Here is a 25,690-nt window from a genome sequence, read left to right on the forward strand (position 1 = left end):
AGCGACTTTCCATTATCTAGGAGAAGAATTGGGGATAAATATTAAAATATGACTTCAAAAGATTCTATGACACAACATACCCCTTAAGTACAAAATAAGCTTAAAGTCGCTGAAAAACCGCGCATCGAGACATTATACTAAAAAACACAGGCGCTCAGCGCGCTAGTTATGAGATAGAGATACCCGCATGGGACAATAACACCAAAAATTGGAAAATTGTCTTATCATTTCCTCAACTTTACCGAGAATCCCGCGATAAATGCCAACGATAAACCTTGCGCTAGCAAAATGACTACGAAAAAGACAAAATTAACGTCGAAGCTTCCTTCCTCAAGACAAGCAACTTCAGATGCTTGCATTTGGAAATGCCACTCTTCACAAAATTCATACAGAGCCAGACATAAGACTAGAAAAATATTACGACATCAAATGCGACAGAAGTCTGCTCCAAAATTAGCTATCATTAATCGAAATTGATAACTGATGGTTAATTTTAGTAGTTCAATACTCAAGGTAACAATAACCCCATAATTCAACAGTAAAATACAAATACGAACGATATTACAATAAATACTACGAATGATTCCCACGGAGGAAGTGACGAGGCTCAATTCTCAAAACGGTTCGTAGAGTAAGAGGATGAAAATAAATTAATCATTCAAATTTGTCAGGCTGCCACTAAATACAAGATTCAACATTTTATCCACTCAAGGATTTAGTCTTTTTAGCTTTCCATTGCCTCGTGGGACACCATTAGCACCGAGCGGGGAATCACGAAATTATCCTAGATAAAGAACCGATAGGACCGTCGAAACATGCTCTTGTTGCAAAATGCTTCGGGTGTATAGGACAATCGCTGACCTCCTTTATATATGAGTTGAAATAAGTGGACGAGAACAATAAGCAGCAAGGGCGTACCCAGGATCAAAATTAAGGGGGAGGGGGCAAGCCATGGTTGTTCAAGTTGAAGGCAAGATTTAAGCATGGAAAAGTTGAATGAAATCAGCATTTTAAGGAAACTGTAACAGCTCTTTATTAGTTTAAAAAAATATTATTTTCCTTGAAGACATTTGCGATTGTTGCTTCCAGGGGGGGGGGGGGGGGGAGGTGCCCCCTCCTGCCCCTCGCTGGGTGCGCCCAGGATAAGCAGTACGCAATCACATAGCACTGTCACCCTTAAAATAATTAGGTACCTTCCGCATTTAATAAGCAGCATGTTTAATGGAGAATTTCACCAAAAGACCAATCAAGAACTGAAGTTGAGTAAAGAAACTCGTAGGAGTCTCATAAGTAACCACGCCGGGTCAATATTTCTACAGCAAGACGATCTCACGCCATCGGTTCCGTTACGTACGGCGTTTTTTACTACTCTACAGTCACAAAGAGTACTTAGCCATAAACGCATCTAATATTAACAGGGAAAGTGATCTCTGCGGCCTAATTCATGAAACGAAAAGATAAACTCCAACGGAAATTACGATTACGGGACCTATACCACTTTCATCTCAAGTATCCCAAACGAGGCAACCTAAGCAGGGTTCCGTCAACTCTCACAAAGTATCCTTCCCAGTTGAGTGGGTGCTTGTGACGGGTTTCTGGTTGAGAGGCTGCAGTATGCCACTGCAACCCTATTCCCGCATACCATATAGTAAATACTCGTTCACGGTACTTATGGCGATGTCCCAAAAAGGTTGCGGCCATTGTAATTTATCTTTTCGTCTCACATTCAATTTTTTGCGAACATTCAGTGAATCAACATAATTACTAGATGCAGCAAGGAATGAAAAATCAATCCCATTATCTGACAAAAGATAAGCTAGTAACGAACGATTAAAATTAAAAAAGTATAACCTAACGAAATAACAGGTAATTCCACAAAAAACAGCTCAGGTTTACATTAACTTCACATGATTTAACCAAAGCAAAAAAAACTCTCAATGCTTTAAGTATGAGAGTGCTGCTGAGTGAATAAGCAGAACGCTTCAAGCTTGGATACGTCATATTAACTGATCACAGAGGTCATACGTCTCATCTGCCATCCTTTCAAACTGTTTCGCGTTAACGTAATACGTTAAAAACTTCTCCATGTAAACTTTCCAACAACTTCGAAACACCTCAGAGATTGTTATTGAGATTTCTAATAAGGATTTCAACTGTAATGTGTTGCCTAGAAAAGCCTCCATCTGGGTGATAGGGCCAATATTGTGATATTAAGGGGTTTTTATCTCTCTCAGGTGCCCATTCTCACCTTGGCTTGCAGACTACTTAAGGAGAGACAGACTACTTTAGGTGGTATTATTTTCAATAATAACTCCAGCAATTCAAAATTAATAAAATGTCATAAACAGAATTGTTTTACAAGGATCGTTTAACATTTCCACCGCTTCCGGCGGCTACCGAGGATTCATTAGCTGACTCGGCCTCAGAATGCTAAAGCAGCCAATCAATTGACCCAGGGTGACAGTAAATACCAGTGACGAAGATACGTAACGCCTCTTTCACAGGGAACGGAGTAAAGTCGTTGATTTTGGGAGAGGTGTCTGGTCACAACTTTTCAGGGAGCGATGGGGATATGGAATCAGTGGCGGATACAGATAGGGGGCGCAGGGGGCGCGCGCCCTCCCCCCCCCCCCTTGCGGGCCCGCCTGTATTGCCGAACATTGCAAAACCACAATAGTAACTTTTCATATCATAAGATGGCATTGTCTTTACATGCTTATAATCACGTTAAATAAAATTTTCATATACTTTGCCAGTGACTTGATCATCTTTTATTACGATAAAAGTAAAGACAACTCAAGATATGTTGCGCCCCCCCCCCCCCTTGAGTTTTTTCTGTATCCGCCACTGTATGGAATGCCTCCAAAGTTAGCGGAAGGTATCCGTCCAAAAATTACAGGACAAAAAGATGTATAAGCGAAACGCCTAAGCTCTACTAATCAAAACTAAAATGGGAGAAATAAAAACTTGCGCTGGAAATCCACGTTAATTATTTCCATTTAGCGATTTTTGCTGGATTAACAGGGAGGTGATTTTCCTCCCCTTCCATCTAAATACGAGACTGAAATTTCACAGAATGCATTCGGTCGAGGATATAATATCAAAGACCTGCCTAAGCGAAATAAGAAGTAAATTTAGCGGCAAAATTTGAGGGAAACGAGTTAAATGGGCGCTCCATCGTCCATCATACAAAGCCACCAGAGGGGGCATACAACACTCACCAGATGTATTCTTCAAACTCAAATGTATCGCGGAAGGCAAACTCAGGCGAGCAGTAAGCACGCACGTGACTCATTGGGGTATTTTTAAATCTTTCACTCACGAGTATCGACAGTTAAAAGACGCGTAGAGGTCCTAAATTCGAGGCGGAAGAACTTAAACCTGCGTCACGAAAAAAGTGACCTACTTTCCTCTTTTATCGAAGGCTCTTCCTTAACCAAGTGCTCCCACGTCTAAATAATGGATTGAAGACCCTAAACTATGCGGAGAAATTCCGGGAATCGTCCTCATAAATCGGTATATTTTGATGCTCAGTCTCTTGAAGAATTCGGTTACGTTGTACGAAAAAACAACAGCCATGGAATTACCATCCATAACATTCAAAGGGATGTAAACAACGCTTTCGTTTTTCCAAGAAGCAACCAAACACCGCGAATGAAGAGCGGCTCCCTATCCTTCCTATTAGCGCACACACGTAAACGAAAAGGAGATAAGACACTGCAGGAAGCGGAGTCGTGTTAGTTGAGATAATTACAAGGAAAGAAATCACGCACTTCTATTATTCGATATCAATTGAGAACAAACTATGAGGGCAGAAAAGAAAATCTACTTGGACGCTATGTGAATATCATTGATCGTAAATACTCACTCATTATTTTCGGTAGTTATATATGTAGTAAGACTAGTAGGCTAACAAACTAATGTAACAAACTCAACGTCAGCTACCGGTATTCAAGCACTTCACTTATTTCCTGAAGATGACTCGTCAAGGGGATCATCTTCGAAAAGAAGCGAAAAAGCAAGCTCCTGGCACGATATGCAAACGCTCAATGTTATTCTACCTTAAAAAAGGAAGTAGGATCGATAATTCAAAAACGTGTGGAAAAGGAAGCAACTGGAAATACTAACAATTATAACTGGCATTCAAGGCTTTAAAAAATTCATGAATAAATATTAAAAGTAGAAGCTTATTGACGGCAAAAAAGAATTGGAAAGGAGCAGTAATTTTCTCACTTTTATGTGGCCACCGGAAGAAATACAAAAAAATTGGGGAATAAGAGGTCGAACATCACAAATCCCGCGGATTTATAAGAGATCAACAGAGTGACATCAACGAAAACAATCAAAGATGAAAATACTTCTGGCAAAACGATTCCCCATTTGCCGGGAGCTCTAGCATTGATTCCAACGGAGTCCGCAGTTTAGCCCCGCACCACGCAAGTCGATCCGTAGTCATCCATAGCATTCAGCTAAGTCACCAACTCACACGCCACTTAACGGCAATGCGATGTAGTGGCTGGTTCTTGACGCCAAAAACAAGGCTATCCCTTGCAAAACCTCTCCCGGAGTCACATATTGGTTGGTGACGGGCAATTCATTCTTGTCTGCACACGCAATACGTTTCACTCGGCAAGAACGCGAAGTAGATCCAACAAGTACTATTTAACGAATCGAAGAAAATGCTCGCGCGAGCGTGAGTAGATGGAAGCGTTAGGTCAGACAGACGATTTCTGCTTACGCCACAAAAACTGATAGTCCCGGTGAAACACGCATCTCTACAAAAAATTGTATCAGCAAAAAAGTGAGAGACCAGCTAAGATGAAGAGCTATGCTCTCCATTGCACATTTACCCAGCTGTAGTGCCCTATCAACATTTTTTCAGGACATGGCCATGTCTTTCATTCATATTATCTCCAAACTGTCGCAAATCAACCGGACTCAGAATTTGAAATGATAAAAAAGGCTTTTTCAATTTGTACGGTAGGCAACCCGTGGTTTAAATTTCAATCGTCTCCAAAGACAAACTGATTATTTGAATGCCACACTTCAAACACAGAGCTAAAAGAAATCTAGCATTCCTCATTTCCCATCAACTACTCTACTTCATGGCACAAGAGTATTCTTTAGACCAACCTTCATTTTAACTCCTCTCTTTCCATTGAGATACACGCACCATTTAAGCCTTTTCTACTTTTATCTAGTAAGATCAATTAAAGATCACTTGTTACACCTTTCTAGCCTTCCAGGAAAAACTTCTAAATTTATAAAATATACAAAAGAGGTCAAAAATCAATGCATATTCATTTGATTCTTTTCAAAACACTAGAATGACCAAACCAGTCATTTTCACAGAGAGAAGTTACTCTTGAGGCTACATTTATTGCTGTACCACCTCAACTTTCCTGATGACTATTTTTTTAAGATTTATATTAAACCTAACAAATAATAATTTTGAGCGAACTTTCAACTTTTAACACCCATATACCTCAAAGGACCATTACCATCAAAATGACGGGTGGGAAGTTTTATAGAAAATCTTATCATTCGTTATCTATCCTCATTCAAATCACATATCTTCTTTCCAAAGTTTCTTTTACGCAATTCTTGCCACTTGTAACTGCATATAATGCCCCAAAAAAATATTTCTTTATAAGATAGTACAATATTTATTCACTTGTTGAATAGTTAGGCAATAATAAAATAATAGCATATACGAGGCAGCAAAAACTACCACCTGTTGAATCAATACGTTATCTTTTAGTTGGGTCATAAAGGCATAATTTCTCATGCATTATCACTGTTTTTATACTTTGGTTAGAACTCTGGAATAATGATTCCACTCCACTTGACGTCACACAGACCTAGTCTCTATACGAGTAGATAGGAGTTTTACATCTTCTAATATTACCAATACATGCATGAAGCACAGAGTTCAGGGAAACATCTCTTAAGAATCACCTATTAAAACTGCCAATGGTCAAAAAGTTTCCTTCGTTTGATAAGGTATTGATAATATTTATTTATGCTAAGCGCTACCTGCTAGCAGGGTACTCTGCCACCTGCTAGCAGCCTGCATCGTAGCGGTGCTCATAGTCTCGCACCAAGGTGGCCTCACATGGCGGCAGCGGGAACCAGAATGATGTCACACGGGCTTTTCCCAGCATTCACACTTAGCCGTCGCTTTTTCGTGCGCTTGATAATTTTCACGTTTCATTTAATCGCGAAAAATAGATATCGTCATTTAAAAATATAAAAACGTGAAATGCTCACGCGTCGTATCGTATGAAATGCATCGTATCAGCACTCAAAGCCTCGCCCCAAGGTCACCTCACACAGTGGCAGCTGGAACTAGAATGACGTCACACGGGCTTTTCCCAACATTCATACTTAGCCGTCGTGTTTTCGCTCGCTTGAAAATTTTCACTTTTCATTTAATCGCGAAAAATATATAACGTCATTTAAAAATCTAAAAGCGCGAAATGCATAATCTTTCGATTTAGTCAATAAAAAAATAATAGGAAACCACCCTATTACCGGAAAATGATGAGTGCATGCTTCCATCAACTTTAGTCGCCTGAGTTGGAAGTTCTTCCCCTCCATTTTCAAAGTATAATTCAGTAATACAGAAACAGACTTGACAAGGAATTTGCGTAAAACTGGAGCAAAAATTTGACAACATAATAGCCGCAAAATGACTACAACCACCTAAGTGACAATGTCCTAAATTCAAAACGAAATGAATGTCCAGATGTAAAACAAACACCCACACGAAACAAATAGCCAGCTAAAAACGAGTGCCCAGAAGAAATAAACGGCCAGATGAAAACGAACATCCAGACAAACCATTTGGCAGGATAAATTTAAAACTGGAAATGAAGATTTAAAGCCATATAAATTTAAGTAGTACGTAAGGTCTGCTTAATCTGGGCATTCTCATTCATCCTGACTTATGGCAAGACGGAGGGATGTGGTAGAGAATGAATGGGAGAGGCTCAGTGGCCTATTATGCGGCTTCAGCAGCCTTGGAGGGTCTCCATCATAATAGCCATATGTTGTAACCATAATACACCTGCTAGAGAAAGCTAGTGATTGAGCTGCAGTTCAAAATACATACTGCTGAGCATACCTCCTTGTGCTCAATTACAAGTGAAGTGCATACATGAATGGGAATTTTAGAGAACTGTTTATCTTTGAGCCAATTCATATCAGTCAAAATTTTGTTGCAGCAGTTTTGTTACCTTTTGACCCATTTCTATAATTTAGTATCCGACCATTTTAAAACTTAGAAATATTGATACATCACAATTACGTGGAAATTATATAACTTCCCTCCCACCAATGCCAGGAAAATCTGTATATATTTGTTGACTAAAAAATGATACAATAATCATGGATTTCTCAAGGATAACATCATCCCATGTCTTATTCATTGACTTGCTGAATTTCTCAGTTGATTTTACTTCATTATAATAAATCTCTTAAAAAGTATGTTGGTACCAGTGGTGAAGTGGGCATTCTAATCCATAAGGCCCTTTAAAAATCTACAAGCTTGGAGAGTAAAATAATAAGTTAGCTGTATACATTTAAAGGGCATTACTGTAAATTGAAGACAGCAATTGACACAAAGTTCACCACTAAGTTTCTTCACTCACACACTTAACACCGTAAAATTCACAGAAGTCGTGGAGGAGAAATTTATATAAACTGTATAATAATAATAAATAGTTATAATAATAGAGTGGTTTCCTATTATTTTTTTATTGCCTAATTCGAAAGATATTTCTCCTGGAGTAAGCATTTCACGCTCTTAGATTTTTGAATGACGATATCTATTTTTTGCGATTAAACAAAAAGTGAAAAATTTCAAGTGCGAAAGCGCGACGGCTAAGTAGGAATGGTGGGAAAAGTCCGAGTGACGTATTTCTTGTTCCAGCTGTCGCCGAGTGAGATGACCTTGGGGCGAGGCTTTGAGCGCTGATACGACGCAGGCCGCTACCAGTTAGCAGAGTACCCTGCTAGCAGGTAGCACTTGGCATAAATAAAGTTTATTAATACCTTATCAAACGAAGAAAACTTTCCGAACTTAGCCAGTTTTAATAGGTGATTATTAAGACATGTTTCCCTGAGCTCTGTGCCTCACGCATGCATTGGTAATCTCAGATGATATAAAACTCCTATCTACTCGTATAGAAACTAGGTCCCTGTGATGCCACGTGGAGTGGCATCGCATGGGTGCCAATCTGGCCTTTTTCAAATGCAGTTAAAAGTTGACCATTACCATTCGTCTAAACTGGGATATCTAAAACCAAATAATTTGTATATTATGAATACAGTAATTATGGGTAACGAATCACAATCAATGCCTTTCGTTTTCATTGATGAAGGAAACTACCCTATTGCAGCCTTTTCATTTCATAAAAAATGGTGTATATTATTAATTACTTAAAAGCATAAAAACAATCCATTCTTCAAAAAACAGAGCAAAAATTTATCTATTTTTTAAAAATCAGAATCTATTTCCTACAGTGCCTATTCCATTACAGTAAACTCTATCAACAGTAAAAAATATTATGATAATTTGAAGTATTCTCAAAGAAAGAAAAAAAGAACAAAGTTAAATGACTTGAAGAGAATGAAAAACAGGTATATAATTGATCATAAAAATTCATCCACTACTTATGCCCATTCCTCCTTATTTTTTTCCAGAAACTACATTATCAAGTCACTTAAGAATCTGATCGTTATATTTCTCACTCTCTCCCTTTTAGCGCATCTTGCCACTATTCTGAGGCTGTTTATCTCACAATTTTGTCATCTACAGTTTTAATTACGAAAGGTCATAATGCTTGTAAAATGGATCAGTGAATCCTCATATTACATATTCAGACTTTTCCAGCTCACACCTGAGCTGCTAAGTTGATAATACACCTAGACGTGTGCTTTAATTGTATGATTGATTCAGGTATGAAACTAAGAACTTACCCTGTAGTGAAGAAATGAGCACTTAGGAAAATTTAAACTAGAATCAATCTCAAAGGATTCAAGCACATTTCCCACGGCTTGCTTTATGGATCTGAAGCTCCTTATCATTAGAAATTCATTCTTTAGCATCAAACAACAAATTTCACATAGATGACTAAGATTTTAAAATAATAAAATTCTCATGAAATATTTCGTTCTGAAGTTCTAAACTTGCGCATAAAAGTTTCCATAACAAGGAAAGTTTACTACAGGCTAATTTCAAAAAACCACATAATTTCAAGGGTCAAACATAGATAGCTATGAGCATTTCATGAAGGACCACATAAATCTCTACAATCTTTATAGAAAAACATGATGGAAAATAAAAATGTGTATACAAAATGCATTTACCTGCACAGGGAGATGCAGAAACACATTCACCATCAAAATAACATAGAGTAAACATCCAAAATTACACAAATACAAGCCCCCCACTAATTTGGTGAATATATCCAAGCATTTGTCCAGCCAAAAAGTTGCAAGAGTAAGTGCATTTTGTAAGATGGGGTCAATAACTCAAAATAAATTCTTTTTACCTGGGTGGGAGAGTAGGCGGCGACAAGGAGCAGCGTTAGGGGGTGGTTGATGTCGAGGAGATCCTAATGCTGCTGGCCCATCCAGGGAGCCAGCCCCCCGCCTAATAGAAAGATAATGCGTAATATTAAGGCATCCATTTGTACAAATAAAAAACACAAGACATCACACACACAGATTGACACGTCCTTCTACTTCAACTGCTTAGAGCTATGTCAAACTATTTGTTGCAAAGGCTCTTAGTAACATCAGTGCCCTCTTCTCGTTCATCTAGCGCTTCACACAAAGCCAGAACTTTCCATTCAAGCGTGACAGTTTGCATAGCATAAAACACTTGAAAAAGCTTACAAACACTGAGTGGAGATAATTAGAGGGTATGTAAATCTAAGGTGCAACACATATATATGCAGTTTGACTGCTTTTTAAAATTATGAAACATATACTAACGTTATGTTGTGGGAATTTCTTCTTGGGATCTCCATGTGCTTAGGCGATATTACTCCATTTAGGTATCCAGGGGTGATCTAATTAACCGCCGTCTCTATCAGCTGCACACTTTTCTTGCTAGGGGAGTTTCCCCTACCGCGGCCCTGACCACAATACACTACTTTTTATTTCAGAATCAATCACATTCATGCATAATTTTATTTCTAATTTCTTTACTTCAGAAAAAGGTACTCCTAATTAAATGGATTGCAAATGTTGTATCTAAAGGAAGATTGACATGACAATATCCTTGTTCTGAGATGACCATTGCTAACACCAACTAAATCAGATATCATTCCAAAATGCTTTAATCAACACTTAGTGCTTCACGCAACTAAACTATCACCAAGAATTGCTAGCCTCAAAACATAAATGGTACACACTTAAGTCATTGCATGCAAATTTATGAGAAAAACAAAATACACTCATTACATCTCCAACAGGTTTAAGAAGGTATACAGACAGGACAGGCAGGAGAAATTTATAATCCGGAGGTGACTTTCATGACATCATCGGATTAAAACTAAATTGACATTTTTCCCTATATACTGCTACACAGATCCATGTAAATTCACCAGGTAAATACAAGTGCAAAGAATAATTTTTATCTCATCATTATTAGATTACACTTCCACAGGCACTCATACTCGATGAGAATAAAAATAGGAGAAATATCGGAGAGTCACTAGGTAAGAAACCCTTTCAAAATAATAAAACTGTGAAACGACAACCTTAACTCCATTTAATGTTGAATATGTATCACTGTTGACAAAATGGTCTCCACAGTCAGGGCAACTTCAAAAATTTAAGATCAAGGTTAGAATATCTATATGCATTAAAAGAATATATTGTTTTAATGGCGATTCAAAATCACAAACTTGCAATGCAGATTTTTTATATGCACATATTAGGAAATTAAAATGAGGGAGCCAACATGAAAGTAATTTAACATAATAATCAGACAGCACTGGCAGTCAGTGAATTACAAAATAAAAACTACACACCACTAACATTTATTTGCATTCGTTAAACTGAAAATCTGCACGCTTCTCTCACTAGCGTAGAACGAAATTGCTACATATATCACATGGTATCAATCAAATGACTAAACTATAAACTAATTGCGACATGAGATAAATACCCACGTTATAACTTATCTTGCATGGACACACGAAAGCTTTCAGCGATAAACATTAGTAGCATTAAAATGGGTGAATAAAATAGTAGATGCTCACTTAAACAATATAATCATAACTTTGGGTTCTTCCATGACGCATTGCTGGCAACTACTTGGTGGCCTAGAAAGATACCTGATGGAAAAGCTTTACGTTTCATTCACCCCTACTTGAAAAACAACCACATATAAACGAAATAGATGAATACACGAACAGGCAACAGCATCTAGATACATAGCAATCATCAACTACAGCTAAGAACCACAAACATTCCCAAACGAGTATTAAACCGGAAGGATAACTTTGATACAAAGTACTGTTTTCATCATCATTACCCAAAGATTTCTATCATAAGGCTGTTAAAAATGAGTTCACATAGGTTTACACAAATTGTAGAGGGGAAAATTGGCTGGTAACATCCAGTCCAATCACAATGCTAACCTGATCATCTTCACTCACAAGCAATAGACTAATATGAATAGGAATTCCAAACTACAAGTACACAATAGGACATCATAACAATCGCCAACAAACAAGATTCAACGCACAACACAAATTTTCATCTACCTGGTGACCTTTCTTCGTAAATGACTTTATTCTTACCTATTCCCTTTCGTGATATTGGTAGTATCTCGCCTCGGAGTTCAATACTAAAACAGATTCTAGTAGTTAACTTTACCCACAACACATACGCAGTTTAACTTTAACACATTTCAATCATACTTCCACGCACAACAAATCTCTTAAACTCAGGTGGTAATTCCGTTAGGCTCCAACCAGCTGAGAAGAAAATGTAGTCCTTCCGTGTCAGTACTTCCGGTAAAGTACTGAAATGAAAGCATTTATTTTAAAAGCTTCCCATATTCATAGAGAAACGAATATAAGTGCATAAAAAATTATTTTATGATATATTTGTCATGTTTTTTTAAGTTTATAGAAAAAAATTTAAGTATTTGAATGTATTTAATACGTGTAGTGACCAAAAAAAATTGTAAACAGAATTGGTGATGGCAGAAGGTATTTTGGAATGTCATAACGGGAAAGTGGCTGCTACAGTTTAAATATGGAGAATATTTTTGATCGGGAAGATTCGGAAAATGAAAATGAAACTAGTGTAAGTGCATCTAATCAGGGTGAAGATGTAGTTCTTTCAGCTGAAGTGGAAGTGGAGAATCAAGAATCTCAGGGTAGTGATAATGGTAGAGATATTCGTCGGGATAGTGAAGAAGGCTCACCTTTAAGATCAGAATCTGATGGCATAGATGACCAAATATCTAATCCTGCTACTGGTGCTTTCGAAGAAATCCTTACTCATAATGAGAGCTTCAATGAGTGTGGGGAACTATCTAAAGAAATAAAGACAGAGAATGCAGATTCTCATTGTATAGATATACCGAAGCCGATTATTCAAGAAAAAGACAAAAGAAAAGAAATTAAGAGTAGGAGGGAAATTGAAGAAGAAGAGAGGGAGAAAATGCAGTAAGCAACCTCATTGCTCAATACGGTTCCAGTATTCAAGACTTTAATCTTACTTACTATATCTGTCACTTCTGTGTACAAAGGAGTGAAGTGTAATTTGAATTATTTTTTCCAGGGTGTTGGTATCAAATTTCACAGAGGAGCAGCTCGATAGATATGAAATGTATCGCAGATCAGCCTTCCCCAAAGCCGCTATTAAAAGGGTAGGAATGCATTTTTAGACACTGGCTCTCCCCATAAATTAGATATTAGTTTGGCTCATGAAATGTGAATACTTCCTTAAAGCATGATTTACTCGTAGAATTTTATCTTTTATATTTAGGATATCCGTACTTCAGGCAATAGCTACCACCACCCTTCCTGTTCGTATATATCTGCTTAGCTTTTTTGCTTGCAAGTGTTGCTGCGTAACAATTTATATGAAAAAAGTACTTGGATGTTGCTCGCCCTTTCTTAGGGCATCATAATCCTTTTTAATGACGTTTGTGGTTGTAAATAAGTTTCTTACCACATCTTGATCATTAGCGAAGGGGTTAATTCTTATGTAGGGTATGGGCATCACCATTGAGTGTGAAAGAGCTAGTGTCCCTCCCTCTTCCAGTATGTTTACGGGGTGGACCTTGGGAGGCAAGATTGGCGACTGCCTCCACTCACTCCCTGGAGAAAATGAGTAAATTTCCTACTGTATCATATAAAGGAGTTATTCAATCTCACCAATTGTTTACATGGCGTATTAGTGAATACTGCAAGATATTGCCACTCCTTAGAACTATTCTCCCCATTCCTTTAAAAGGATTTTTTAAATGGAAAAATTCCTTCAGAATATGCTCAATGGATCATACATAGGTTGTTAAGGTTCTCGTGGGAATTTTAGGGAATTCCTTTCATAATCCTAGTGATGCCCCTGTGGTAGGCAAGTGTCCAAAATGGGTGAACAGGTGTGGTGTCAAACAAAAATTATTTGCAAGTTTTTGGTAGTTCACTACTAGTAGAAGTGGCCTGAAAACATTTTTTGTGGTCTTGCAAAGATCAAACCTCTTGGGTCCATTATATAACTAGTTGCATATATTTATGTATCATGGTGGGGGTACCCTAGATTACATGGGCAGAAAATACTTAACTTGGGATATTTTTTAACCATATTAGCCTATATTTTCTGCATGGAAATTATTTATGGAGATAATTTTTAATTGAACATATGCAGTTGTACTAGATTATTAAGTTGTATTTCCTCAAGAGAAATATTTCTGGAGATCAATACCCTCTAAGGGCTAGTATTATAACCTCACTTTAAAATTCCAAATTAATGTATTTCAAGAATAAGCATAATCTGTGTAGTGCAACTCACATTTAACACTTAAACAGTACATATAAACATAGCTATTCAGTGGACTGAGCACCAACAAGGATTAATCCTGCTGATAGGACATTGATTCTCTGTATTTTCTTGGACTTAAATTTCATATCTTCTAAGTAAATGCATAATGTATATAAGTGCTCTGCATACATGTTTTTACATACATAAATCTGCATTATTTTCTTTGATGTAACTTCATTAGACTTTGAAAATTTGACTCAATAGTAGTTGTTACCTTAATGTGAAAAATTATCACTGGTCATTGTGTCCGGGATCTCCTCCACATCTGTTCATCTTTATAAATTAATGCAGGCATTTCAGCAGGTGTATACTTGTTAGAAATACTTTGGAAAGTTTTTCATCCATCCGATACGCCTCAGGGGTCAGGCTGGTGTAGTGCATCTGGATTGATGTTTTTTTCTCTAACAGAAGCATGGCTTTGGTTGCTCTGTGAAGGATGCTCTTAGGCTTGTTGGTCATTACATTGTGCTGGACAATGGCACATGTCGTCCTTAATCTAACTATATAAATAAAAGAGGATGTCTGTCTGCTATTTATTTCCATACAGCTACACAGATTGCAACCAAAGCTAGTATGTAGGTGCATCTTGTGCTCCTATAGCCTGTAGTGCTGCTTCTGGTTGTGTTTGACACGTCCTTTTTAAGTCATTTTCTCATTACCATTTATTATGTCATGTCCTACAACCTCTGTGGGTGTACATCCAGCTGGATAGGCACACCTCCTAACTCTCTCAAAGGTAAAACATTGGATTCACACTGCAAATTTTTTTGCTGGGGTATGCATTCACATGTTTTTGGTCTACACATGTACGGACAAACATAATGATCAGTGTTGTGGAGCAGGATATAAGGAGATCCCCTGTGCCGGTATATGGAAATCGTTTCTTTCCATTTTTTTGCTGTTACATATATATTCCATTATCACCCCCTTTGATCCTTTACCTAAAAATCCTGCCATGTGACCATGAATTCTAGGTCTCTTACTTCTCTGGGTACTATCCTTTCTAAGCAATGCCGGGTGGCCTGCTTGTATGTATTTTATATTACAGGTGTTTTCATCTAAATCCTTTCCCAACTTCATGAAAACCTGTCTTGGTTTAAAGATTTTATGATTGGTCAATTTTTTTAAATAACTTTTTAGGTGCCCACCTCCCCAAAATCTAATGACCCCTCATCCCCCCCCAACCATTATGTTATACATTGTTATCTAGATTACCATGTGTTGAAGGTGTACCTCTTCACCATTTTTTAGAATTTTTCTTGTGATGTTATCACCCTCTTCAAAAATTTCAATGGAACAGTGTGTGCCATCAGCCCTCTTTCATCTCTCTCCTGTAGACACCCCCTCTGTATTACTGCATTAGAAATTTTTACCCATCATGTTTTTTTGTAGTGTGCAGTCTTACATATGTAAATGCTAATACGAGTACCACTAGTCAACCATGGCCTGTGCCTTGTATTTCTTCTGCTATACTTGAGTGCTAGTCAGTCTTCATCGTTCACTGAATATTATTCCCTGAAGCGTGTGACTGGTAATAATTATTCTTCATTTAGAGCCGAATGTAAACTATTCAGCCCATGCCTACATTCAGCTCTGACAGTTACAAACATCCAAGCCCTGGTTGGTATAATCTACACTGGTGGGATTTAAACCCATGATCATCAGCAGGCAAGGAATCTACTTTGCTCCCACAGAGGCTGGAAAATTCTAAGTAGGTACATATCGGGGAGCATTTCTGTCTGATTCAACATATCCCTTTTGATAGAATGTGATGGAGCTTATTACCAGTTTTACAGCTTCTTTTCAACAGCACTGAAGGATTACTCTCTTGTATTCATGGCACACATTGAATACCACTTTACTAGACTTAAAGCTAATGTCCTAGCTATACATGTATGCTGTTAAGGAGAGTCAAAGAGGAGATGGAAAAAAGAACTTTGGGCCCTAAAGGTGATAAAGAAATTTGCTATTTAAGCTTATATACTTCTGCTGACAAGTGTTTTGGCTCCCAACTAGATTAAGGAATTCTCCAGCATGGCCATATCATAAATACTTATCGACGTAGGTACTTTTTTCACTACAGGTCAAATATAATAATCGATTAATTATAATAAGTATTTAATCCCACATAAATAGTAGATACTTATATTTTGTTGTAATATGAAGGTCATAATGTGGAACCTGAAGTACGCTTAGTATTCTTTTCTAATAATAGTCGCTCTATTTTCTGTTTACAGCTCATGCAAACCATTACTGGATGCTCTGTGTCTCAAAATGTAGTCATAGCGATGTCTGGAATAGCCAAAGTATTCGTGGGGGAAGTAGTAGAAGAAGGTAAAATATAATGATGGTTTTCACACATCCGATTCTTGTTCTCAGTATTTTTCTTATATTAATGAATCCATCTCTCTTCTTGTAGCTCTTGATGTGATGGAGGCACAGGGTGATGTTGGACCTTTGCAGCCAAAGCACCTTCGAGAAGCAGTCAGGCGTTTGAGACTGCGGGGTGGAATTCCCAACAGTAGAGTAAAGCGTCCACTGTTCAGCCTTTGATCTTATGTGTCAAAGAAATGTTATCGTCTGTATCGAGTGCTTTCACATAGTGGACGGAAACGGAAAATACATTACGTGGAAGGAATATTTTAAGTGATTCAGTGCCCGCATAAAATCTAATGCATTGATTGCTGAATGTGATTATTCCATTTTATGAATTGTTTACATTTTTATATTAATGAAAGTGAACCTGGACAGGAAAAAATAAATATTTAAGTATGTACATATATATATTTCGACTGCAGTTGCAATTTTTTTCAGTTGGATAAAAAAATAGAAAAAATAATCTTAACCAGTAGTGTTTATTCCAAATGGTTCATTTACATTTTTTCTTAAATAAAACAGGAAGTGCAAATGATGAAAACCAGGCATGAAATAGAAGTGCAATACGTTTAAGTCTGATTTATATCTTACTTTTTTGGAAAAGACTTCATTATTTATATTCTACATAATTAGAAGTGAATTTTGACTTTGGTACAATAACATTATTTCATGCTCAAAATATGAGGACAATATTTTTACCTCCAAATGAAACATGGAAAAACATAGAAAAATAATAGAAAAGCCTTAACCTAAATATTATGTACGAAAAATGAAAATACCGACAATAGTACCTGTCAAGACACATGGTTTGCTTGCATCAGTAAAAATTATTCAATTGGCCCAATACTTCTGGAAGTACAAAAACATTTAGCTACTTACACATAAGGGTGTTGATTAGGTGGTCCCACCTAAAATAACACACCCAGTTCTCAGAAGATCACATGACTATACCAGAAGTATGGAGTCATGTAGGTGATATTGGTTAGAGAAATGGGAGGAAATGCATCAATGCAGGCTTGTCTTTACTAATTGGGTGACAATTCGCTTTTTTCAAAATAAAATATGTCCATGATGTAGGGCACTACAAAACACTAATGGGAACCACTTTAGTCCTCTTAAATTTATCCTGAAATATTCCCCCATACTACACTCATCCAATCAACCAATTATAATTATAAGGAAAGTAACACAAAAACTTGTATAGCTGAAGTTCAACTGACGTGAGGCTGACAAAATTCACAATAATAAAAAAAATCACATTATAAGAACTGCCTTCCAGAAGAAAGAAGCCAAGAGACACAATTAAAGACGCTGTAAAAGTTTTTTTTTTCCAGCAATGCAGTTTCACTGCCTTGCTAAATCAATTATGGAATGACGCAAAAAAAAAACAAATTCCAAAGCCTAAACATTCCCTTCCATTACGTTTCGTAGCATGAAAACAACCTGACTAAAAAGAACAACCATGATAGTACAAGTGGCTGCCACACTTTATAAGTAAAATACTCGGAGGGCAGAGATGGAATATGAACAGTTATTTAAGAATGACAGAGAAAAATTTTGGCTGGGTTCCCACAACCCCATGACTATATTACAACCCATAGTCTACAAAATAATTCACTCACACTAGCCCACTTGAGATTGCCAAATAATAGGCATATTCAAAACACACACTCACACTAATTCACACGTACACACATCTCACCTATGTTTGTTGGCCTATGCAACTTCAAGAAAAATTTGCCAAGAAAGGGCTCTTTGGCACCCTATTATAAAGAGCTTGTACTTCAGATGAAAGGTTCTTGTTTGCTTTCTCACTCAACACAAAAATCATCAAAACCACATCCAACTTTGCGAAGGACAAGTAATTATGATGACACTTTTGGAAGTGTCTTTGTATCTCCAATGAATCATAAGATAAACAGAAGACATTTAAGTCATTACTGATGTAGCATTCTATGAGGAAATCTCATTTCCATCGACGTGTTCTCCTCACAGGGCTCTGAAAATAAAGATATATCAATTAATAACATAAGTTGAGAGAATTTCTGATGTTCTCACTTCCCCTGATATAAAAAAATAGAAACATGTTTTGATGTATTCATAAGTATTATATATGTATTGAGAATTTCCCATAGAAGAATATGCAACAAATGAAATACTTACTACTCCCAGTATCTACCTTTATCCTGCCATCCCTGAGGTACAGTCCCTTTACTAACTTAGATTTCTACATCAGAAATGCATAAAAGCAAGAAAGGAATGGAACATGAAAGTCTAATATGCACAGTGCTAGTCTACTGGCCTGAAGGTCTCACAACTAGATAAAATCCAGGTAAAGTATATGACCACATGCACAAAAAAATGCCTGACCAGATGTTTTTCTGTACATAAAAATATCAAAGATCTAAAGAAAAAATGTGATGCAGTGAAAATTTCCAGCAAAAACGAAATTCTCAATCCCATAAATCTGGCATACCTTAGGCTATCCAAAACAAACCTTCCAGTTGAAACATTGAGAAAGAGTTGAGAAGATGGTACATAAACAGGATTGGTTCTCTATGTACCTGTACCCTTCCACACTTATTCTTAGCTATAGCCCACATAGATTTTACAGATCAAATGAAGAAATAACAGCTACAGCCAATGAGGTTTCTCCTGAGCAAAATTACTACCACATTACAAGCAATAAACTCACTCATAATGCTACTCTTTGAGACTCAGTTTAACGAGGGATTAGACCCATTCTTTAGGACTTGTAATAAACCCTTCCACTCATTTTCCATACTGCTAACACAATAAATATGCAGTTAACAATTACAGTAGACTCTCGTTAATACGAATAATATTCTTACCAAGTTTTCTTTTAATGAAGCAAGTCATCGATCCTGACGAAAAGGCTCTATAGTAAAAGAAACATTATTACGAAATTACAAACCTCAGCCCCAGCGGTTTTACAATGAACTTTATCACGAAATTCCACAGATAAGCAATGGCATTTAGGTGGATATACACTATGCTGCATCATAATCATTGTACTACATTTAAGTTCTCCTCGTGCACTGTGCAATGTATGAAGCTGTTGTGAAGTCAGGAATTGTTCAGAGTGAAAATGAAAAAGCAGGAGCAATTTCCACAATTTTACATTTATTGATACGACCGGTTTCGCTTTTCAGCATCATCAGGTGACCACCACCATCACCACCTGATGATGCTGAAAAGCGAAACCGGTCGTATCAATAAATGTAAAATTGTGGAAATTGCTCCTGCTTTTTCATTTTCATTATGTCACGTTTCCACTCCATCTCGCCTGAAACCTCAGACCAATTGTTCAGAGTTTCGCCTGTTCTTCCTTCCCGCAGACAGCATATTTTTTTCACTCCAGGCACGTCGTACACGCAGCCAGATCAGTTCATCACAATCATGAGTTAACGCAAAATTGTAATGCAGAGTAGCATTCTGCAGGATAACCACACCTATCGATGCCTTGCATAGGATTATCAACTTACAAACAAGGTCTCGGAAAACATCTTGTTCATATATTAAGGTCTTACTGCATTTGTGCATAATTTAATCGTGTACATCATACACACGACTCGGATACTATTCCACAGCGCCACTAGGAGTATGGAGTTTGAAGAGAAAAGGAATTTTGGCAAGGTATGCTTTTTGTGATGATTACTAAAAGAAACACTCTTATGAAGTTTGTTGTTATGAACCTCCGGTTTTTCAGTCCTGCAAACTTCATAGTATCTAGAGTTTACTGTAGTATTGGCAGTTTTTTTTTAAAGTTCACGCAAAAATGAAAAATTAAAACATGGAACAGACCAATCTGGGATGGAGTCCCTATAATTTTCAATCAAAAACACAATTCAACAGAAAAAATTAAAAGATGGTGCTAACGGGAGAATTTGCTTTAATTTTCAATGAGCTGCAGCCATCATCCCATTAGCATCTTTCTCTAGAGAGGAGAGGTGCAGGAATTACTAGGGATGAAAAAAATGTTTAGAGGGACGAAAGAAGGGTGTAAGACAGATAGGAAAGATGGCGGGGGAAAAAGGTTTGTGGGGATAGGAGGTGTTCTAAAGAGTGCAGTTGATCCCTGGTGCAGATAAGCACTTTGCAAAAGAACAAAGGGATACCACATTTAAACTAAAATTATAAGAACAAATCTTAGTTTAAATATAACTATCAATGCAGTCGGTTTTCTGCTTATTCATGTTGTGAAAACTGCCACGATCCTTATACGAATCGAGGCTTATGGATGAGAGAAGGGCCTGGCACCCCGCTCACTTAGGTCCTGAGGATGGGAGATGGGTTTACTCGTGCCATTCTTCCCCTGAGAGGTCAATATAGAGAACTAAAAGCGTTCCCTGAATGCCCATGCTTGGGAAAGCATTATCCTTAGCAGAGCTCAGGCACTAAAGGGCTAAGGTCAACTGACTTATTGATAGAGATCCGTGAAATTCGCGAGATGCAATAATGCGAAATCAGTAAATAAAAACGAAATTTCACCATTTTAGCAAATTTTAGGTGAATGAGCAAAAAAATCACATCTAATGAGTAGAGGTCCGTGAAAATGGATGAGAGAAGGACGAAAGAAGGGTGTAAGACAGATGGGAAAGATGGCGGGGGAAAAAGGTTTTTGCTAAAATTAGTTTTAAAACCATGTGATTTCGGTGTTATAGAAATTCTTGGCGGGGTTATGATGCTACAATTTTTCCACGTTTATAGGAGTTTTATTATTTTATGGTACACATTTCATTAATACTTATACTTTTATTAAGCATTTTACATAACATTTAACACAATTTCGATTGTACAAAATTTCTGATAAAATTAAATGACGGAAATGGTTCAAATTATATTGGTTCCAGGTATATGAATGATTCAAGTAGGTAGTATGTAGTCTTGGCGAATACGATCGGCAAACGGCAAATCCCCACTACCTTATATGTGTATACTTAAGGAGCCATTCCAGAATTTTTGGATTGTCAAGTTTCTCTACACTAAATAAAGCCTTTAAAAATGCATCAGTAGTAGCAACAACCTCCTCCTTTGCTTTCTTTGACTGAGTGATAAAATGATAGCTGTCGTTTTGCGGGTCCCCTTTCTTTCAAAATTCAAATCTTTTATTGCTAACTTTGCACAGTACTACTCTGGCTTTCACATAAAAATCCTACTGAGCTGAATTCACTTGCCATGGTATGAGCGGTATCACCAGCTTTTGGCATTTTAAAATTCCTTTCCTTTGTTCAATATTTAAATATGGAACCACAATAAAAAAAAAGTCCAACTGCAAAACCCAACCACTCACAATGGTGTTTTCAAACTGAGTGCTGAGTAGCTGTGGTATAACCAAAGTACTGTATAACTTACAAATTGGCTGAAATTTTTCATGTCGAGGGTTCCCTTCCGATACACCTCACCCAGGTGTTGAGGGAAGGTAGGACAGCAGCTAGATTCAACTAAATCGCTTTGTTTTGATTACAGCTGTTGCCAATTGGTCAGGAAAGGCAGTGAGAGAAGCACACATAACTAAAAAATAATCGGATTCAAAGAAAATTGAAAAATTATTTCCCATTAATCAATCCTGAAACATCTAGAATTAGATATTTTCTCATTTGAAGAATTAGACATTAGATTTGGCCAATGTCGAAATGATTTTTTTTGTCATTGAAGCTCAGTGAAGAGCCTAATATCCGACGATCTGTCGGCTAATAAAGAGAACCCCCTCTCCTCCTATCCTTTCTGTTCCTTCCTTCACTTCCCCCAACTGTTAGCACTTTGTGCTTTCAAATACCTTAACTTGTCTATGGATGTCTTTAAACGAATCGAATTGCGCAGTTGACGCACGGTGCCGTTGATGGCCACCATGGTCACCTTGGCACCCATTTCAATCTGTACCGGCGATGCGCCGTCTTTGGCATGAAATACAGGCTGTGCTACATTGTGGCCGCTTTCTGACACAATGACTTTTAGCCGGCCGCCGTTCATACCACGATGCCTTGAAATTCACGCTTTCAGATGAGACGACTCTCCGCCACGCTGTGGGCCGTGCCATGAAAGGCGGCCCACTTGAACCATTTCCTTCATTTGGTTATTATCAGAAATTTTTTCCAATTGAAATTGTATTAAATGTTATGTAAAATGCATAAAAAAGTATAATCAATCACGAAATGTGTACCAAAAAATAATAAAACACCTAGAAATGTGCAAAAATTGTAACATTATAATAACTCTACCACGATTTTCTATAACACCGAAATCACATAGTTTTAAAATGAATTTTAGCAAAAAATAAAATCACTTTCACGGACCTCTATTTATTGAGGGTGAAAGTGACAAATCAAGACTTGAAAAAATATGGGTCTTAATTTCAAATCTTTATTGTACATGGCATCAATGCCATTTGTGACCGTGAAAATAGTAAGAATTGGTTTTAAAACACCCCTTCCTGCAGCAAAATGGCCCTTCCACAGTATTAGCATCCTTGACAGTGATTACAAGTCCAAGCATGGTTAAACTGTGGGTTGGGAGAAAAAAGGATACTGATATTTGCCAAAATTGAAATATGAGGCTTTTTCTAATTATATCTTCTATAATAAGTACTACATCCCTAAAAATAATATTATTCATTCCACTTTACTTAAAAAGAACTGAACCTAAAAAAAAGACATGCTAGCAGTTCAAGTAATATTCCAAGAAAATTTAAATTGAAATTAAAAAGACAATCAAACATAAAAATGCTTACACTATCATCAGAAGCAGATGGAGACTGTGCAGCCTTACGACCAGATGGACCAGGAGAAGCAGCTCTGACCACTGTGGGTATAGATGGCTGATTGACCAGTCCCTTAGATGGCTTCCGTCCCTTCCTTTTTTCATCAGTCTCCTTGCATTCCGTACCATTCACAGTGCTGGCACCCTCTACAGAGGAAGAGCCATCTCCTTTTCCACTAAGAGAAGTAAAAGAACTTTAAAATGAATCAGTGATAACCATTCCAATGAGGATAAAAATTAATTCCACACATAAATCCCAAAACACCATTTCTGTGGTTAATCACCATGTTAAATGTGTTCAAAACAAATTTTCAGGAATGATGGGTCAGTTTAGGTTCCACCATTTAGGTTGGAACAGGAACCAATTTCAAAAGCAACCCGAACCATAATAAATGGTGGGATAACTCATTTGAACTTTGTGCACTCCATAAAAGTAAAGGTTATGCAAATAAATCGTGAAATGACAAAAGTTGAAGATCTTTAATGAAGACATCTAAACTATTCCAGTACCTGTGGATATTTAAGCTCGCCATTAAAAAGGCGATCTGGAAAGGAATCAAGCTATGGAAAGCCAAAGATACGTGACAAAATTTCTGGCCCAGAGGAATTTTTTCCCGTGGCAATTAATGCAAATACTTATTTACAACAGTATACTGAGTTATTATAAAGTTGATGGGACCAATTATTCAGAGTTTTCATGATAATAATTTTTTCATGAAATATTGTAAAAAAAACCTCCCTTGCATACTTTTCTGTTAGGTCCACTCTTTTGTATTTAAATGATCATGTTCTGGAATCGCCTCTGATGAATTAGTACGATTAACGATTGAATTGCACACAAAAATATGATACCACAAACCTTAACTTGTTCATTACAATCAAGGAAAATAGGTAGTGCTACTTGATAGGCCAGAATGTCCAAAAAATAAATATGTCCAAGTCCAGTAAAAATTACCATATCTATTAAGAAACATGAACAAATGCAACACCCTGATTTTAATCATACATTAACCATTGATTTGAAAATTAATTTCTTTGACACATGTGTTCTCTGAAAAATCTTTCTTTATTGATGCTGAAGTTCATTTCCAAGGCGAGTTCAGAGCCAGCCAGAAAGGAGGTGCACTCCACAATTGTACTGTATGGGTACCTATTTGCTAATTTAAATTTTGAATTGGTAAAATCCAAGTTAACAACAGCACAGGAGAATTCACAGAGTGTAATGATTCATTGAGGAAATTAATTAAGAAAAGTATGATTGAAATTGGGTTGAAGCATAGTTAACGTTCCTTTTGTGTGAAATTAAATGGATCAATGTAGTACATACTCTACTCCATCACTCTCCTCGCTGGCTTCATCCTCGTCATCTGATGGCTTTACATTTCCCCTGACCCGACCTGAACTCTTGCTACCTCGACTGGATGCAGAGCCTCGACCACCTCGGTTGTTTTTAGCGCCCCTTGGCCGCCCCCGGGGCCTTCCAACTCCACGCTTCTCCACTGCTGTGGCTTCTTCTTCACTTGGAGCTTCACTCCCATCAGACTCATTATCACTAGAAATGATGAAAAAATGCTAATATCCAATATAATAAAATAAAATATTTAAGATGCTGAACTCATCAGTATCAACTATATATTGAATAATAATGATTATGCTCGTAATAATGAAGAAAAACACTATGCAAGAGAATGACTACAATGATAATGTTCCATACTTTGATAATGTTAAGAAAAATTGCAATAGAGAGGTAGGAAATTTCAGCCTACTCTATATCCTATATGACTTCACAGAGAGGAAACTACAGCTAACAATGCATGAATATTTGGTTGCCATAAAAAAATTGATCACCAAATTAAGTTGAAATTTCGTTTCTGCTGGATCATTACTTTATCACTTTTTTTAAATCGTATAATACCTTACAATCCAAAAATATCCCAACCTGACTATATAACACAACCATCGTTTGAGAGCCATTAAAAAATAACAAGCTTCAAAAGGTTCTGAATGCTTTTCTACATAGACAAATATATTTTTTTATGATTTCATAGTCCTACAACTAATTTTGAAGAATGTGAGCAAAATAAATCAATAGAAAACAACTTTCAGTAATAATGATGTCATGGTAGACGTAATGTAATAAGGCCTTCTAAAGACTAACACATAAAAAAATAAGGATACAGAAAGACCAAGAAATTTATGCTTTTTCCCATGTCATTTCACCGCAGGGGGTTGATACTGCACGAATGATTTGATGACCAAGAATTTTGCAAAATTCTTGCTTTTGCATTATAGCTATTGCTTGAATGTATTTTGGGATAAATGCTATACAGTGAGTCCTCGTTCTACGTCACCCTGTTTAACGTCATTTTGCGATAACGTCACGAAAATTTTGAGACAGTCATTTGTTTATCGCACCTTCGCTTCGCGATAACGTCAAGGCTTTTAAATTTCGCGCTAGAAG

At 37.1% G+C, this 25,690-nt stretch overlaps 3 protein-coding genes across 9 annotated transcripts in view; 1 reads left to right on the forward strand and 2 right to left on the reverse strand.

Moving 5' to 3' along the window:
* Positions 1-12,017, reverse strand: part of LOC124159297 (serine/threonine-protein kinase tricornered) — a 34,716-nt gene extending 22,699 nt beyond the window's left edge. Inside the window, exons 1-3 of one of the 3 annotated variants that reach the window (XM_046535022.1) lie at positions 11,820-12,017; positions 10,003-10,145; positions 9,558-9,658 (exon numbers count right to left, since the gene is read on the reverse strand). In XM_046535022.1, coding sequence (XP_046390978.1) covers positions 9,558-9,658; positions 10,003-10,037 — 136 coding nt within the window. In that variant the 5' untranslated portion in view covers positions 10,038-10,145; positions 11,820-12,017. Of the gene's footprint in view, positions 1-4,358; positions 4,465-9,557; positions 9,659-10,002; positions 10,146-11,819 lie in introns of those variants that run through there. The other 2 variants (XM_046535025.1, XM_046535024.1) reach the window with 2 other exon arrangements.
* Positions 12,018-12,183: 166 nt separating this feature from the next.
* On the forward strand, positions 12,184-16,849 carry LOC124159298 (transcription initiation factor TFIID subunit 11). The gene is made up of 4 exons (XM_046535026.1): positions 12,184-12,695; positions 12,811-12,898; positions 16,311-16,407; positions 16,493-16,849. The coding sequence occupies exons 1-4, from the start codon at positions 12,280-12,282 to the stop codon at positions 16,624-16,626; spliced, it is 735 nt and encodes a 244-aa protein (XP_046390982.1). The 5' UTR covers positions 12,184-12,279; the 3' UTR covers positions 16,627-16,849.
* Positions 16,850-16,909: 60 nt separating this feature from the next.
* LOC124159296 (sister chromatid cohesion protein PDS5 homolog A) overlaps positions 16,910-25,690 on the reverse strand; it is a 78,937-nt gene continuing 70,156 nt past the window's right edge. For all 5 annotated transcript variants that reach the window (XM_046535020.1, XM_046535019.1, XM_046535015.1 and 2 more), the window contains 3 exons: positions 24,557-24,781; positions 23,201-23,405; positions 16,910-18,448 (listed from right to left, as the gene is read on the reverse strand). In XM_046535020.1, the coding sequence (XP_046390976.1) occupies positions 18,416-18,448; positions 23,201-23,405; positions 24,557-24,781 (463 nt within the window). In that variant the 3' untranslated portion in view covers positions 16,910-18,415. The remainder of the gene's footprint in view (positions 18,449-23,200; positions 23,406-24,556; positions 24,782-25,690) is intronic.

The sequence above is a fragment of the Ischnura elegans genome, chromosome 5, assembly GCF_921293095.1.
Source record: "Ischnura elegans chromosome 5, ioIscEleg1.1, whole genome shotgun sequence".
Taxonomy (NCBI): Eukaryota; Metazoa; Arthropoda; class Insecta; order Odonata; family Coenagrionidae; genus Ischnura; species Ischnura elegans.

Coding starts and splice junctions, on each gene's coding strand:
- LOC124159298 (XM_046535026.1), top strand. CDS start 12,280: ATGGAGAATATTTTTGATCGGGAAGATTCGGAAAATGAAAATGAAACT. Junction 12,696..12,810: donor GAAGAGAGGGAGAAAATGCA/GTAAGCAACCTC, acceptor TATTTTTTCCAG/GGTGTTGGTATCAAATTTCA. Junction 16,408..16,492: donor GGGGGAAGTAGTAGAAGAAG/GTAAAATATAAT, acceptor CTCTTCTTGTAG/CTCTTGATGTGATGGAGGCA.